We start from the raw sequence: 18073 nt of genomic DNA, 5'->3' as shown, positions 1-18073 counted from the left end.
ACTGACACCATATGACTGCGCAATCCCAGACGTACCACAGGATAATTTACCACACTTGTGGACTAGCACTACAAAAGAGCAATTGAGAGCTTAGTGGCAGATTTTTTCCCATTGGTGGAAAGGTGTGGGCTAACCACAACCGGAAGACTGGGCAGCATCGAGAGGGAGATGGTGTTCGTGAGCTAGGAATTGCCAAATATGCTGTTATCAAGCTTTTATGGTGATTTCAAACCTGTGTGTATTCAAGTCCTAAGTGTCCCAAAGGTACAGGATGAAATACTACAGTTGCAACTCCATTTGCGTGGACTTCAGATCTGCAGCCCTTGCTTACTTGCAAGGAACAAACAAAGGGGACTTAAAATGGGGTGTGCGCCCAAGGCATGCACCCACAACCACTTGCAGGCAAGCACCCCCATTCAAGCCTATAGGGCTTGAATATCTGCGAGTTTCCATTTTTGCGGGGGAGGTGGGGTCCGTAACGGATCCCCTGTGAAAACAGAGGGCCAACTGTATTTCATTGTTTTTGATATCCACCAGGGATTGGAAAAATCTAGATTTACAATCCCAACCAAGAAGGCTCTCCATGCTGTCCTTGCTAACCATACCTGTGAAGATGGCGGGACTGAGAGAAAGCTCTCCCTCAAGGATCTTAAAACTCAGCCACAAGGTGACCAGGGGTCTTTCTTTTCCAGGTCACATCCTAGATTTCAGCCTTCCATCCAAGAGGAATTCCAAAATGTCCTCCATTCCGAGCAAGACTGAGAAGCATGACTTTATAATAATGTTGTCAGCTTTTATTTTGTATTATCCTACATTTTTCTTGAGTCCCCTACATTTTGTGATGCCTTGTCCTCCTAGGTGGTTGGGACATTTGGGCCTCCTGCTCAGGCAGACCTGGCCAAGGAGACATTTGAAAAAGTGAGAGCTAAGAGGAGCACCTGATATCCTCACTGGTGACTTTGGTGTACCGCAGGTTCAACTTCTGAAATCCTCTGTCCCTCAATTGCTGCGCCTCTCCTTTGACGCTGGAGGTCTGTTGGAAGCCTGGCGCAATTTCCTGAACCAGTCTTCGCTCTGAGTTGGGCAACCACAATACCTGAAGGAATAGCAACAAGCAATAGCAATTAATATTATTAAAATAAATAAAAGAGGATAATTCTCCAAAAGCTAACAATCAAATCTGTTAAAAGATTGGCATTGTAGTTACATTTCCACCCAAGAAACGAAACAGAAAAGGAGAATCTCAAAGTTGCAGCACATAATAAAGTGGTCCTTGGAATCCGCTGGGGTTTGGTTCCAGGACTCCCCATGGATACCAAAATCCATAGATGCCAAAGTCCCATTATATACAGTGGAATAATAAAATGGCGTCCCTTACATAAAATGGCAAAATCAAGGTTTGCTTTTTGGAATTTATATAATAATCATGATGATGATGATGATAATTATGATTATTATGAATCCGTGGATGCAGAATCTGTGGATATGGAGGGTCAACTGTACATAAGAAACACTGAAAACCTTTCAAATACATTTAAAGTGAAAATTATAGTAACACGTCATATCAGCACCATCTTAGTTTCCTGATTTCTTTCTTTAATAACATGGCTTTTATCAAACATGGATCCAAAAACAGCTTACAGTATAAGTTAAAACAAAATAGTCCAAACAAGTACCGAAGTTTTCAAATCCATTGAACAACCAATCCAATTAAAAACAATAATTTAAAACCACCAAAAACACATCGAAAGCATAGTAAAAAACATAGCACACCCATAGAGCATCCTTCTGCTCTAACCAGTTAAATGTTGAAGATATATTTGCAAAATTTTACCTGTCTGCAAAAATTATAATTACTTATTTCATCCTCCTCGCTGTTTTTTTCAAGTGGAGGGTTGAAGGCTAAGCCCTCTTGTGATCCTCTCACTTTCCCTAATTCCTGACCAACACAGGTTGGGTTGGACATCTAAAACAGCCTCAGCACCACTGCCTAACCTGCATTATTAACACTGGACTACATTCCAGGGCTTCTGTGACACATGTCTTTCTCTGTTTTTCAGCACAGTCCCACCTCATACCCAGCTCCCTAAGGCATTCCCCATAGGGCAAGGTTTCCAGACCCTATGTGGAACAACTCAGGGAGCTGGGGATGTTTAGCCTGGAGAAGAGAAGGTTAAGAGGGGATGTGATAGCCCTGTTTAAATATTTGAAGGGATGTCATATTGAGGAGGGAGCAAGCTTGTTTTCTGCTGCTCCAGAGACTAGGACCCGGAGCAATGGATACAAGCCACAGGAAAAGAGATTCCACCTCAACATTAGGAGGAACTTCCTGACAGTAAGGGCTGTTCGACAGTGGAACAAACTCCCTCGGAGTGTAGTGGAGTCTCCTTCCTTAGAGGTCTTCAAACATAGGTTGGATGGCCATCTGTCGGGGATGCTTTGATTGTGATTTCCTGCATGGCAGGGGGTTGGACTGGATGGCCCTTGTGGTCTCTTCCAACTCTACGATTCTATGATTCTATGAATGGGACATACAGCTCTTCAGTCAAAGGTATGCTAAAATTTTGGATTTATCCATTGCTTTGCAGCAGTCACTTCTGTTAGGAGGGAACCCAGAAATGATGTTTAAAGAAAGCTGGACACTGCTGAAATCAGTACAGAAGGACTAAAGGGAAAGATGGAAAACAATGTAAACAAATGTCTTTGTGTGTTTCCATCTTTGCTTTCTTTGGAAAGTGCAGAAAACCAACCCACATGTCTGCAAAAGTGATTATCGGTGGGAGGGGAGGGAAAACATTGAGGGAAAACAGCCTCCCAGGACAAGTCATTTGTGGGAGCAGCCGCATGGTTAATTGAAATCTAGGTGCTGGCATCAGAAAGACAGATGGAAACTAAATAGGGAGCCTTCCCCTGAGCTAATTGTTCCATACGTGGGATTACTAGAGGCTTTGGGTTTAGCACAGCAGTAGCAGCAACAACACAAACTCACACCCTTAATTAGAAAGGCTCAAAATGCTTGCAACTATTGAACAGAATCCAAGGCTGGAAGGGAAAGGCATCATTCAACTTGCTCCTGAAAGCACACCAGGGGGGTCTCCTCCATGGCCTGCCCAAATACCCCAGATCACAATGATAAGGACTGGACAGTCCAGTCCTTAACTGACCTTTTGCAGGGTGTGTTTATATCTGTGAATGGGTTAGAGGGCGGCCAAAATTGAATACTCATGCATTGAAACTCATTAACATTTTTGCTCCCTGCTTGAAGAAGCTTGAAAATGCACACAAGAGATTTAAAGGGAAAAGGGAATGCAGGAGTAGAAGCAGTTATCATCTTGTGGGTTCCCAGATTTGGTTGGACTACAACTCCCAGGATCTCTCAGTGCTGCCTGGAGAATGTGGGAGTTGATGTGATGAAATACACCAATACAGATAGGATAAGTGACATCTGACTTTGTGTGTATTCAAGTCATTTCCAATTTATGGCAATCCTATCACAGGGTTTTAAGGGACTGAGAGAGTGTAAGTCGCCCAAAGTTACCCAGTGAGTTTCTATGGCTGAGTCCAGACCAAAAGTTAAATGTGAGTCAACAGTACAATGTGGTTGTAAAAAATAGCAGTGCAATTCTGGGCTGTATCTACAGGAATATAGTAGCCAGACTGAAGGAATTAATAGTCCTACTCTATTCTGCTTTGGTCAGATCTCCCCTGGAATACTGTGTCCAGTTCTGGGCACTGCAATTCAAGAAGGTTGTTGAGAAGCTGGAATGTATCCAGGGAAGGGTCATCAAGATGACTGAAATTCTGGGAAACAAGCTTAATGAGGGATGACTGAGTGGGATGGGTATGTTTTGCCTGGAGAAAAGAAAACTGAGTGGTGAGATGATAAGTATCTTGAAATATGTGAAGGGATGTCATGTATATGATGGAGCAACCTTGTTTTCTGCTGCTGCAAAGACTAAAACATGAATCAATAGATTCAAATTACAAGAAAAGGAATTCTACCTAAACATTAGGAAGAACCTCTTTACTGTAAAAACTGTTGGCAATAAAATGGACTGCCTCAGAGGATGGGGGACATCTATGGATGTCTTTAAACACAGGCTGGATGTCCATCTCTCAGGAGTGTGTTGGTTTGTATTCCTGAATGGCAGGGGCTTGGACAACATGGCTCTTGTGGTCCCTTCCAACTATGATCCCAACTTCTGAAGACTCACAGTTTGGGCTTTGCTGCATTAGCCTAGTAGCATGCTAATATGCTCCCTCCTTACACATCATTCAGCTAAAAGGCAACACAAGAGCTTCATTGGCCTGCAATGACATTGCCATTTATTTCACTGATGGGAACATGCAGCCCTTTAGATGATGCTAGACTGCAACACCCACTGTTCCTCACTATTTGCTGTGTTTGGCTATGGCTGCTGGGATATACAGTCCAAGCTAACTTGGAGGATCACAGGTTGCCTACCCTGAATTACATGGGTCTACATGATTTTTGTCAGGCTGCTAGTTGGCTGGGATTACACAGCTGACAAGAAGATAAACATTGGAAGAGAGGCAGTGAGCTGACCGTATAGTTGACAAGAAGTAAAAGGAAGAATTGCTCAGAGGCTTAGTGAAATCTTGGGAGATGTACTGGCCCTGCAAGACCATTGGGGCTAGATTAAAGGAAAGGTTCACTTGAGGGTTCTAAGCAAAGGGACAAAGTAAAGAGAACCAATCGGTTCTGGCACCCATTGGGGTCCTGTTAGCTAACTGGGAGAGGGGTAGAAGAAGGGGGGTTAGGAAAAGAAGAACGAGAGTTAACTACTTCACAAGAGCAGGGAAGAAGGCCCAGGAAAAAGATTGGAAGGTTGAGCTAGAAAATAACGCTTTTGAAAAGGATTGGTGGGCTAGGAGTGGCAACCAGTGGAATTGTAGAATGCCTTGTTTTATATCTTGGCCTAACCACCTTGGGTATTACACTTGCAACCAGAAGGAAGGAGTAAGGGAAAACCCTGGACCTTAAGCCGGTTGAGTTTACTGAGTATTCCCTCTTGTTATGATATTTTTCTCATCTATCTATCTATCTAGCCAGCATGGTGTAGTGGTTTGAGTGTTGGACTGACTCTGGAGACCAGGGTTCAAATCCCTGCTTGGCCATGAAATCCACAGGGTTTTTGGCAGGTTTCTTCAGAAAAGATTTGCCATTGTCATACTCTCTCAGCCTCAGAGGTTGCCAATGGCAAACCCTCTCTGAAGAAATCTGCCAAAAAACCCTTGATAGGGTCACTATGAGTTGGAAACAACTTAAAAGCACACAACAACAATATCTATATCTATCATTACAGCATGCTAGCTTGATTTAGAAGGGTGCTTTGATCTGCAGCAGGGACAAGCTGCCAAGCAGGCCTCAAACCTAACCTCAAGCCCACTGCCTAATGTGTTTGCTGTTTCTTTCTGAGAAATGCACCCTGCTTACAAAAGCTTTAGAAGGATCCTTCCACTTCAAGCTGATTGCCTAATGCATTTGCTGGTCCCTTCAAGAAACATACCCTACAGTCTGGGGGGAAGGGCTTACCTCCTGCTCAAAGTGAATGGCACCACTAAGTCAGTCACTAAAAATATACAAGTCTCAAGTCAAGTTGTGTCAGTGTGTCATTTTTGCCAAGTCAAGTCCAAGTCAAGTCATTCAAGTGACTTAAGTCCAAGTCAATTGACTCAAGTCTACATTATAGGATCCAGACTGCATTTCTGCCCCCTATCATCCTCCCTCTCTCCCTTCTCTTCCTCTCCCTCATCCCAAATATGAGGTTCAGGAGATCAAATTGGAGCAACCTAATAAGCTGCCATTTTCAACCAGTCTATCCATTGCACTGCAATTGCTTTGAATTGGTGTGAGAAAAGTCTTCCAACAATGGTCCAGCATCTACCTACAAAAGTGACGTGGAACTCACTGCCTGCTGAGGGATGCCTGATTCGAGGACCGTTTCCAAGGTGATGTTGATGGATGAACTGTAGTAGGGATGATCCGGAGGCAAATCCTGGAGGTTGAGGAGGATGGTGGCATTGCCCTTGATTGTCTCCAGCATGTCGGCCAATTTGCAGATGGACTGATTGGAAGCTTTCACAAAATCAGAACTGGAGAGGGAATCAGCAGTCCAGAAAGGATCACTCTGTGGGAAGGAATGAGAAGGATTATCACTTTAAATCAAAATTATAACACCAAAGAAAGATGAGTGCAATTTAATCTGTAATTTAAAAACTGTTGAGTTTAAGTTTTAGTCTGAAACAACACATTTTGTTTAAAAATGGAAGGAAAATGGACCCCTCTCTGCTGCCCTTCCACTGGCAGACAATAAGTTTTTATTGCACCACAAAAAAATTGTGGTGCAACAGGATATTTTACTGGAAACCTGGAAATTAACAAAGGACCAGCAGAAGTAGATTTTTCACATCCCTTCAGCCACTAAAACATTGATACTTTAGTATTGCAAAGATTACTTTCCTTCACCTGTGATTTAAATGGACACAAGATTTAACAATGCTTGCAACATATGAAAGAATGGTGGACAGATGAAACCTTCAAATGGACTTATATTTGGAAATTTGGTCAACTTTTATAGAAACTTATTATTGGAATATTATATTACAGATCGCCCCCATATCTGTGGTATTGGTAACTACAATTTCATTTAACCATTGCCGGGGGGGACGGACTTCTCCAGGCATTTGGAGGTCCTCCTGCAGAACTCTTATCATCAACGTCTGGTGGAAATTGACTAGAGTCATACTGAAGGACCTTCAGATGACTAGAGAGTTTTCCTCTCTGAAGATTTTTGGGGTCCTCCAGCATGATTCTATGGTATTTATTGCAGGTCATTATTATCTGCAAATTTCATTTATAATCCGTAAGTCTGGGAACATATTTCCGTGGATATGAGGGTGACCTGTATACTTCATATCTGAGAACCTCTTTGTATACTACTATTATTTGATTTTTTAATTTTAAAATGAGATTACAACAACAAAAACGAGGATGAAGGTGATCATGATGATCATGCCACCACAGACAGAACCCCACTATCTTTGTCCCCCACTTCAGATAATAGCTAGGCATTCATAAGATCAAGTTGTTGCTGGTCTTAGGGTCACTGCTTACATGTCACTCTGTAAGGCTGATTCAGTTCGCAGCCTTCAATGTAGTGGGCCAACAAATGAAGACTATTTCTTATCTGACACAGCAGGTGGACTGGGAGAGAGTCATTAATCCCTAAAGCCCTTCTTTTTGATTGCATTTCCTTGCCATATCTTTGGCCTCCAACTGTCATGCAGTCTTGTTACAAGTAAAGGAGACAGGGGTGAGGGAGGAAGAGGGAAACAAGAAGATTCTTCTCTCTCAGTTGGATGTCTGAACTTAGCTATCACCGAACTGGTGCTTTCAGAACTGGTGAGACACAATAGGCCAATATCACCAGCCAGCATGATCGATGGCTAGGAAAGATCGGTGTTGTAGTCCAACACATATAGAGGGTGTCAGGTTGGGAAAGATGGGCTCTTGTCTCAGGGAGAGGGAGGAGACATTAGCCAAGAAGGAACTGTATGGAAGGAAGACATATCACAGCAGTGGTGGAACTGTGGGCCAATTTTATATAATTTTATGGTTCCCGCAGACCTTCTTGGTTAACAGTCACAGAAACGTAAAGATATGAGTGTATAATATTCTTTTTGTATGACACTAAAAGTTAATTATTACTTTTCCTTTGTTATTGCAATGTGACTTGGTTTATAACACAAGCTATTTATCATAAGCTTAGGTATATATTTTATTTTAGTTAATTTTAATTATGATCTTGCATTTGTATGAAAGCTTGGATGTTGTGTTTGCAATGGTCTTTGGACTAAGCAATAAATGATTATGTGTAACAGATAAAACCTCTGTATTTTCAGCTGAAAAACAGCCAAAAACCAACCAGAAACCAATTCTGGTTTCAGCATCTGGGTTTTCAGGGGAAGGAAGGAACTGTATGAGGGAGGACATATCACAGATGTGGTGCAATTGAGGGCCACATTTATACTCTTTTATGGTTCCTGAATAACATCTTGGTTAACCATCACAGAAACCTGAAGCTTTGAGTGTATAAAATGCTTTTTGTATGACACTAAAGGTTAATGATTACTCTTCCTTTGTTACTGCAGTGTAACTTGTTTCATAACACAAGCTATTTGTCTTACGCTTAGGCATACATTTTATTTAGTTAATTATGATCTTGCAATTTGTATAAAAGCTTGGATGTTCTGATTACAATCTTTGGACTGTGTTTATGTTTTGTCCTAGATTTTGGACTCGGCAATAAACGACTACATATGTATACCCATGGCAGATGTATTTTCAGCTGAAAAAGAGCCAAAAACCAACCAGAAGCCAATTCTGGTTTCATCCTCTGGGTATTCAGGGGTCTGCATGTTGATAAACAAATCTGCCCTTCTGGAGGCCTCCAGGAATTCTGTAGCTCTTTGAGAATGAGTCCCTGGCGTCTGCTGCTACTGCTGCTTTCTTTTCCTCCTGTTCTTCTTTTTGCATAAAAACAGGGTTGAAGTAATCATACTTTCTCCTCTTCTGATCGTAAAGGCCTTTGCCTCCTTTCAAAAGCCAGCTTTGATGGATTGGAACATGTTCAGAGACAAGTAGCACTGATTGACCTTGGAAGCCAAGCCAATGCCCAGAAACAGGAATCGAAGGTCCCAGGTGCACCCCAGTGGCAGCCAACAGCTCCCATGTCAATGGAGCAGTGACTTCTCACAAGGTTTTAGTTCTAATCTCAAAGGAGCTATTTGTTGGCAGACCAAAGCTTTTCTGTTTAAGTGCGTTTTTAATTAATAACTGCTTCCAAGGAGACTTCTTCTGGGAGGGAAGGGTGCATTTTAAAAAACTGTATGCTTTTTAATGAATTTATAATAATGAATGTTATTTTAATGAGATGATGTTTATTTGTGTTTTAAAACTGTATTGTTTTTATCTTATTATTTTATATTATTCCTAATCCAGGAGAAAGACAACATATAAATAAATGAAATAAAATAACTTCTGAGGTGCTGAACTCTGCTTAACAAATATTTTCAGCACCTTGGATAGTTCCTTTAAAGCTCATGCTAAAACCCAGCATGGATTCTCTGCTGCACTGACATCCAGCACTGAGATCCAGCATTCATCACTGGCTTTCCCCACTGCTTCCCCGCAACAAGTGGAATTGAAAGTATTTGTCCAGGAATCTGGGTTATGTTGTCACTCATATGCAGATGAGACACAGATCTGTTTCTCCATTTCTTCCACTACAAGGGAACATGTTGATGTTCTGAATCACTGTCCAGAGGCAGTGGGTGGGCTGGATGAAAGCTAATAAACTGAGACTTAATCCAGACAAGAGAGAGGCGCTCCTGATCAGGAGACAGACAGACTCCGAAAGGGGAATTTAATCTGTTTTGGCTAGGGTAGTGGCATGATTAAGGCTAGCAAAACAAGAAAAGAAAATCCCAGCTAAGATGGAGAAGAGTGGCTGAGAACTCAAGTGTTTGGACTCATTATATCTAAGTCATTATTTATTTTTATTTTTCTTTTCTTTTCTTTTCTGTCCCATTCCCTTTTCACATCCAAATTGCAGAAAGACAGAGGAAGCTGCCTTAGACCAAGATGGTCATGGGGAAGGATTGACAGAGGAGGTGGAAAAGAGAAACCTATTTAGGTTTGGGGTCTGATACCTCTGTTTTCTCACTGCTCCTTCTGCCCTCTTGGTGAGAGCTGGGGAGAAAGTGGAGGGATCCTCGGGTGATTAAAAGTCAAGAATCACATCTAGCACTCCAGCTTTTACCACTGTGCCCACAGAGAAGGAGAGGGAAGAACTTCCCACACTTAAGTACAAGGATCCCCAACAGAAATGGACTAGATTTCAAAATATCCACCCAAGGCCCTTGAGTAGAAGTTTTGTTTTGTTTTTGTCATCTATGGCAGTGCTTCATAAGCTGTCTGATGTGGTGGACCAGCAGGGGTTTTTCTTCCAAATGTGCCAGGGACTAGAAATTTATTTGTGCCCATTGATTATAACTGTTTTTTCCTCTCTTATTAACTTGCTCTGGACTGGCAACCTGTGTGGAGGCGCATCCTTTATGGACCAGCACCGATCCATAGAACACCACTCTGAGTAGCCCTGATCTATGGCAAAGCAGGGTGCCAGTGGGGCAAGGCCTTTTCTATTCTAGTGCCCCAGATCTGGAGTTCTGCCCCTCAAGTGTCCTGCTTAAGGCTGGCAAGTGCACAGATAAGTGCACCTGCAGAAATGGACAGGGGCAAACTAGGTAAGCCCCAAGGCTTACACAAGACTTCATCTGGAAGCATGGTCCAGGCAGTATGAGGTCCAGATGGGAAAAGCAGCCCTGAGCTGGGTCCAGAGCCAAGAAAGGAGTTGTCAGAAAGTAAGTTTGATTTCCATTCCAAAGGTCAGAGATCCACAAAGCCACACATGTCCAACAAGGCTTCCAGGAGCTGTTGAAGGTATTTGTCTGGAGCAGTGGCATAGCCCTGGCCAAGCCAATTTCTAGTCAGCAGTAAATTAGGCCAGCTGGCTTTGGTAGCTTAGCTTCTATTTAAAGAAGAGCAAGGCATTTCCTGATGTTTTGTTCTCACTTGTTAGAAATTACAGCACTCTACAGGAAAACAGATTCAGCCTAAACTTTAGAAAGAATTACTTGATGGTAAGAGGTGTTTGACAATGGAAGATGCTGCCTCAGAGTGTGGTGGAGTCTTCCTCTTTGGAAGTTTTCAAACAGAGGCTGGATGATCATCTGTTGGGAGTGCTTTGATGGAGGTTGGACTGGAAGGCCCTTGTGGCCTCATCCAGCTCTAAGATTTTAAGTGACTGTATGTTTACTGCTTCTGCCAGTGCCCAAACAGGATTGTGAGCCTCCAGCTGGGGTCTGTGATCTCTTCCCCTTCCTTGGACAACAAGGCCACCTCCAGGAAGGACACGACACTAACAAAGCTTGTCTGGTTTCATCTCACATATTATGTCAGTGTACAGTAAATAATGTTTCATTGTAAGTTCACCCAATCTTTTGGGTATGTTTAGTTTACTGCCAGAGCAAATTGTAGACAAATGCCCTCCCCACATTTCAAGGTAAAGCAGACACATTGCTCAGTCCATGAGCTAGAACTGATTTAATGCAATCTCATTCTATTATATTGCATATAAATCAGCTACAAGTACCAATCAGGAAATTGCCCGAAAAGCTTGAATAGGGTATGATAAAAATAAAACCAAATGTGAGACATTTCAGCACACAGACCAGCATTGGTCAAGAGGAGTGGGATGAGTCGCCATGCCGACAACAGGAAGGAGTACCTAATTTCAGGAGGCCTGTTTTTTCCCCCCAACTTGATTTATGAACAATGCTTCTTGTTTCTGTTCCTCCATGACACTGATAGGTAGTTTCACCAGCTGAGTTTGACATCACCTTCTTAATCATCCTTGTGTGAAGATTTGGTTCAACTGTTTTTAATATGAATTTTCTGACGGTTATTTGTGGTTGGTCACACAATTAGAGACACGCATGTTGCATTACCAACCTATCATTTTATTAGATCTCTGAATTTTATACTTCACCATCCCCACACAAACACTTTGTGAACTGTCGTGTGAGATTCAACACCTGAAATGTAGGCATATGAGACGCTTAAAATAAATAAGCAAAATATGCAAGAGGGTGGGGACATAGATGCACAAAAAGATGAGAATGTGCATTGCCAATTTTGCATCCCCAAGCAATCCCAGATGTTTTGGGCTGCCATGAATATTGATTTTGATTGTAATCAGAGAACAGGGCATAGGATAATGTCCTCTAGCTAGTTTGGACTTCAGTTTCCAGAAGAACCAACCAGCATGACCCATGGTGAAGCATTCTGGGAACTGATGTCCAAAACTAGAGAACCAAAGATTGAGGACACTCTTTCCAGCTTGAAGAAAAGATTTACATCCGTTCCTTCTCCTGCTTCTGGATATACAGTAAATGAACAAAGCTTGAGAACTCAGCTTGATGTCCAGTATGACAGACCCCAGTATATGTATATATAAATATACACACCTTAAGGAACCATTCACCAGCATTCAGTAACTCCAAGTCTGTCCAGTTGAACATAGAGGAATGCTCATATGCTAGTTGTGGAAACACTTCTTCCACATTGGTCGTCCTCCGTAGTGTCTTGTCATGCATTAAAAAAGGTATTCCATCATAACTGTGAAACAGAGAGAAGACAAGCATCACTCATTGACAGAAGACAGGTGACCGAGGCTACATCAGGCATAGTGTTGTTGATTCATGGAGCAAATGTGAAAACCTGTGAATGGTGATTTGCATGTGAATGCAGCTGATCCACACTTCCTGAATTAATACACAAACTGAAATGCAATTATCCTGCCCTTTTCATCTGAAGATGCCAGCCACAGATGCAGGCAAAACGTCAGCAATAAACTCTTCTAGAACATGGCCACATAGCCTGAAAAACCCACAAAAAAACTATGGATGCCGGCCATGAAAGCCTTTGACTTCACTTTGCTTTTAATCTTCAGAACTGCTTTTGACCCCAAGATCAAAATGAGTACAAATGAGTTTTTGCCCTTTTGGCCTCGGAAGGCTCCTATTCATTCTGGAGAGTATTGTGTAGCTCAAAAACGTGCATGTTCTTTGACTTTATGCAAAGGGATCATGAACCACCTTTTAGACTAATGTGCAAAAGAGGTTGTAGCAAAAGCTTTCATAGGCTGCATATGCACTGCAGAAATTTTCTAGTTTGACGCCACTTTTAACTACCATGGCTCAATGCTATGGAATTCTGGGAGCTGTAGTTTGTTGTGGCACCAAAGCTCTCTGACAGAGAAGGCTAAATGGCTCCCAAAACTATAACCCCCAGAATTCCACAGCATTGAGCCATGCGGTTAAAGTAGTGACAGGCTGGATTGTTTCTGAAGTGTGGATGCAGCCTTAGTCTACTTCCTCAGATGCATAGTCTGAGGAAGTTGACCAAGTCTATGAAACCTTTTGCGACAACTTCTTTTGTACAATTAGGAGCTTATCACACAACTAAAGAAAGCAGAATTTCAGACAGACAGTTGCACCTTTCTTTGTGCTTTACCATATGATGCCGTAGCTCTTTAGTTATCTTCTCATGAGAAACGTTTATAAAAGCAAGTTATTGTTTTCTAGCTGGAAAAAATGGTTCATCCAAAGACTCAATTCTATGGCCATTTCCACAGAAAAAGAACTGAAGAACTACAACATCATGCTGTAAGGCAAGTACAATGGGCCTTTGGTATCCATTAGGGCTAGGGCCCAGAACCCCCTACGGACACCAAAACCTGTGGATGTTTAGGTCCCATTAAATACAATGGATAGTAAAATGGAAATATATAAAATGACAAAAATCAAAGAACTTCTGCTTTCTTTCCTTCAGCAACAAGCTACTAAATCTTAAAGGTGTTACAAGATACCTTTGCATACTGCTTTTTCAGACTAACATGGCTATGCCTCTAAATGTTCTTTGATTACCAATGTAAAGGGTACTGAGGTCATCAATTCTTTGGTGCTCTTCCTAAAACATCCTTGTCTTGCATAACTATGATAAGCGGTACCACTTAAAAGTCAGGAATGTGGGAAAGAGCATGAAACTTTGAAAATGTGGGAAAGAGAGACAGAGAGAGTGGGAAGGAGACTTGCCTTATCACTACATCTGCTTGTACTCCATAGATTTTCTGCTCCACCGCCTTCTGAAAGGACATCAGAGTGTTTTCTGGTGCCAGCTGGAGAAGAAACAGAGAGAATAAACAATATTATTTATTCATAGAAGCGTACTGCCAAACAGGACACCATATGAGCAACAGAACAGTCAGTTAAGAGGCCAAAATGGACTACTGAAACAGCTTTAGAAACAGCATCACGCAGACAGTGTGAAATACCAGAACAGCGAGTCAATACCCGACACCTGACTATTCAGACAAAGCAGGGTCTTGAGAACCTTATCTCCAGATCTGAGAGAGCAGATGGGGCACAATTCCTTGGGACCTGCCGCAGTTAGAAATTGGAAACCAAAGGGAAGATCACTGAGTTGTGGCATACATTAAAGAAACAGTGGTGGCTGGCAGCTTCCATGTCAATGGGGCCGTGAATCCGCTCCAGGTTTTATTATGAATTGTAATGTAGCTATCTTGGATAGTCAATGTGGTGTAGTGATCTGAACACTGGAGAGCAGTGTTGAAATCCCTGCTTGGCCATGGAAACCCACTGGATAGCCTTGGGCACATCACACTCTCTCAGCTCCAGAGGAAGGCCATGGCAAACCCCTTCTGACCAAATCTTGCCAAGAAAACTTTGTAACAGCTTCATTATGCAGTCACCATAAGTCGGAAATGACTTGAAGGCATACAACAACAACAACAACAACAACAACAACGTTCAGAGAGACACTGGAGATCTTTGGCAGAAAAGTGTTCTACTTAACTACAAATCCCAAGATCCCATTGTCAAGAAAACCTCATGAGACATTCACCTTAGAGTTGCCAGACTAGATCTTATTCCAAGGGACATCATTAGATATGGCAATAGTCAAAACAATAGCTTGTTCTTGTTGTTATTGTCATATGCCTTCAAGTTATTTCCAATTTATGACCAACCTAAGGCAAACCTATCACAGGTTTTTCTGGGGCTGAGAGTGTGTGACTCGCCCAAGGTCACCCAGTGGGATTCCATGGCCAAGCATGAAATAATAATAATAATAATAATAATAATAATAATAATAATAATTTGTATCCCCCTTCTCCAAAGAAATCAAACCATGATCTCCAGAGTCACAGTCCAATGCTTGAACCACTACATCATTCTGAATCTCAACACAATAGATAGTTTTTACATACTCTTTAAAAAAAACACATCCTATTAAATCTACTTAAATGTTATAGTATCCCTCTAGGATACAGCATACTGTAGTCTTTTGAGCATTGGACTATGACTCTGGAGATCAGGGTTCAATTCCCCGCTGTGGCATGAAGACCCATTGGGTGACCTTTGGTGAGTCACAAACTCTCAGCCCCAGAAAACCTCATGATACGTTCACCTTAGAGTTGCCATGTTGGAAATGACTTGAAGGCACACAATAACAACACTGGGATTTAGGTCCTACTAACAAACACTACTGTTCAATTGTTGTTTCATCTATTATTATGCATCTTGTTTATGTAACATTAAAACACAATGCATTATATTATACTATAATGCAGCTTTACTTATTTATCCTAAGTGTCAAAACATCTCAGAGCAGCATACAAATGAAAACAATTTAAAAAAATTAAAATAATTTAAATAGAATTTAAATTCAACTTGATTAACAAGCTAAAACAGGTTTAAAAGATTAAAGCAGCTGTTAAAGCCCTGTGTGTTAGCATTTTGAGATAAGTCAGTGAGGCTCAAGGGCTTTGATGCACAGCCAATTTTTTACTTGGCACTTAAACGGAAGCAACGTTGGTGGCAACCAGGCTTCCAAAGCAAGGGCATATATTTTGTATGTTTTCAGCTTTATTGTACTCATTTGTAATTCCTACATTTTGGGGGAAAGGCAGAGAATAAAGGAATATGGTGGTGGTGGCGGCGAAGATTTGTTGTTAATTGCCCTTGAGTCAACCCCAATTCATGGTGACCCTGTGGATGAAACAGCTCCAAGACACACACACACACACACACACACACACACACACACACACACCACAACACTGTTTTCAAGCTCGATGCTCAGGACTTGTAGACCCAGGCCTGTGATCTCCTGATTTGAGTCTAACCATCTGGCATGCAATCTTCCTCTGTTTCTACTACCTTCCACCTTTCCTAGCATTATTGTCTTTTCTAATGAATCATGCCTTCTTATAATGTGGCCAAAGTACAACAGCCTGAGTTTGATCATCTCAGCTTCCCAGGAGATTTCAGGCTTGATCTGTTCAAGTACCCATTTGTTTGTCTTTTGGATGATGATATGGGTAGGGGTGATATATATATATGAGGGTGTATGGCCTGAGTGACTCCCATGCCAGCTCTCCAGTCATCTTCTTAAAGTTGGCTTCCAGAGAACCCTGGAGAATCCATATAAAGCTAATTGCACATGAGCATGACCTGAGAGTCCGATGAGCACTTCTGCCCAACTCAGTGGTGTTGACAGTGTCTCCTAAGATAAATTTTGCAAGGCATAAGAAGGTAGTTTTGGGGGCCTGTGGGTGAGCTTGTCTCAAAAATGAGGATTTAAGCTCCAAATGGACCTCAAATCCTCAATTTAGGCTACATCCACATTGCAGAATTCATGCAGTTTGACAGTGCTTTAACTGCAATAGCTCCATGCTATGGAATCCTGGGGTTTGTAGTTTGTTGTGGGACCAGAGGCTAAATATCTCACAAAAGTACAAATCCCAGATGTCCATAGCATGGAGCCATGGCAGTTAAAGCACTGTCAAACTGTATTATTTCTGTAGTGTGGATACAGCCAGAGTCGTTTCAATAAAGATAATGGTATAATATGAAATTTTAAAGTTGCAGTTTTCCCTTTTTTGTAGAAAAATATGGTTATGATCAAATATGAACAAAGTAGGCAGCTCTTGATCTGGTGCCTCGATGGTTTATGCACCTTCCAATGATTATGAATATGTAACTGAAATGCAGGATGAAATTATCTGTCCATTTCATGGGGAAAATAGGCAGGTGCAGGTAAAAAAACCAAGAAAATACCAAGCGAGCTACCTGTTTGCTAACCTTTGTAAAATAATGCAGTTGAGGGGGGCTATGGGGCTTTCTTAAAAATAATAATAATGGGAGGAGGCCATCCGTAATTCACAGGGCTGTCCTTGGCTCTCCAGATCCCAGACTGATGTACTGGCTGAACCCACTCTTATAGGCCCTGGGTATCGAGAAGCAAAACTGGTTTCTCATTTGTATGATCCTTGGGGGGGGGGAATACTCTATGATAGTATTGCAGCATTCTTTAGGATGCTGGTGAAAACAAAATGGCAGCCATGAGCTAAATGGTGAATGGAGACACAACCATCAGGGTTGGTGCAAACACTCCCAAATTTGACCCTCACTCCCTACAAAAGGAAAGGTGTGTAAATTATTGGGGGAGTGTTTTGACCCAATAAAGGAAGCTCATATTCCCTGGACATGCCTTGTCTACTCAGTACTAGGGAGAATTTGTTCAGGAGGGGTTGCCATTGCCTTCCTCCAAGGCTGGGAGAGCATGACTTGCCCAAGGTCATCCCATGGGTTTCCATGGCCAAGAGGCGATTTAAACTCTGGTTTCCCAGCGGCTTAGTCCAAGACACAAATCCCAACACCATGCTGGCTCTCAGTTTTCAGGTATAAGGCCTTTTTGAAAACAAAAGCATGTATATAGGTAGATTTGTTAGCATGTATGCAATCTTTTTAAAACTGTCACTTGGCTGTAGATGTACATCTGTCATGGATGGGTTCCTTTCATAATTTAGACAAACCAAGGTCTTTGAAAATGTTACAAATCCTTGCTCAGGAAGCCTTGTTCAGCTGATCCCACTAATCTTGAGGACTTACACGTTGAAATGAACAAATACAAATTCAGAGCCTAGGTCTCAGATAGGCAACTCCCTAAAACTCAACAAGAGTATAAGAGGAATCAGTGAAAACAGCTCTTGTGGAGCTTTCTGTATTTTTATATACTTAACAATACTTTTTAAAAAACCTGCAAAGCTGGAACAGCACAAAAATGTGAGACAGCACAATATTACTAAATATTGGCCATTTCAGCCAGAGTTCCTCCTCCGCTGCCACCTTTAAATCTGTGAAAAAGGAAGATGGAACAAAGCAGGAAAGGATTTGAAAGCCTTTGTAACCTGCATAGAACACTTTCCAGCTTAAAGGAGTCCTTAAAAGCCTCAATTCCGGAAGGAAGGGATTTGCCTCGTTCAAAAAGAAGACGAGAGACAATCCATTACATTACAGATTGGTGTGGGCGGAAAAAGGGGTGTCCGAGCCTTTAGGCCTGCTG

General features: G+C 41.9%; 1 protein-coding gene across 8 annotated transcripts in view; it reads right to left on the bottom strand.

Moving 5' to 3' along the window:
- Positions 1–18073, bottom strand: part of GDPD5 (glycerophosphodiester phosphodiesterase domain containing 5) — a 200461-nt gene that overhangs the window by 19195 nt on the left and 163193 nt on the right. For all 8 annotated transcript variants that reach the window (XR_006102957.1, XR_006102958.1, XM_042458354.1 and 5 more), the window contains exons 9-12: positions 13741–13823; positions 12112–12262; positions 5934–6152; positions 939–1096 (exon numbers count right to left, since the gene is read on the bottom strand). Coding sequence is in view for 6 of the 8 variants with exons in the window: in XM_042458354.1 (XP_042314288.1) it covers positions 939–1096; positions 5934–6152; positions 12112–12262; positions 13741–13823 (611 nt within the window). In the remaining 2 variants the exon portion in view is untranslated. The remainder of the gene's footprint in view (positions 1–938; positions 1097–5933; positions 6153–12111; positions 12263–13740; positions 13824–18073) is intronic.

The sequence above is a fragment of the Sceloporus undulatus genome, chromosome 3, assembly GCF_019175285.1.
Source record: "Sceloporus undulatus isolate JIND9_A2432 ecotype Alabama chromosome 3, SceUnd_v1.1, whole genome shotgun sequence".
Lineage (NCBI taxonomy): Eukaryota > Metazoa > Chordata > Lepidosauria > Squamata > Phrynosomatidae > Sceloporus > Sceloporus undulatus.
The sequence above is the reverse complement of the archived record's forward strand: the minus strand, read 5'-3'. Positions and strand labels throughout refer to the sequence as shown.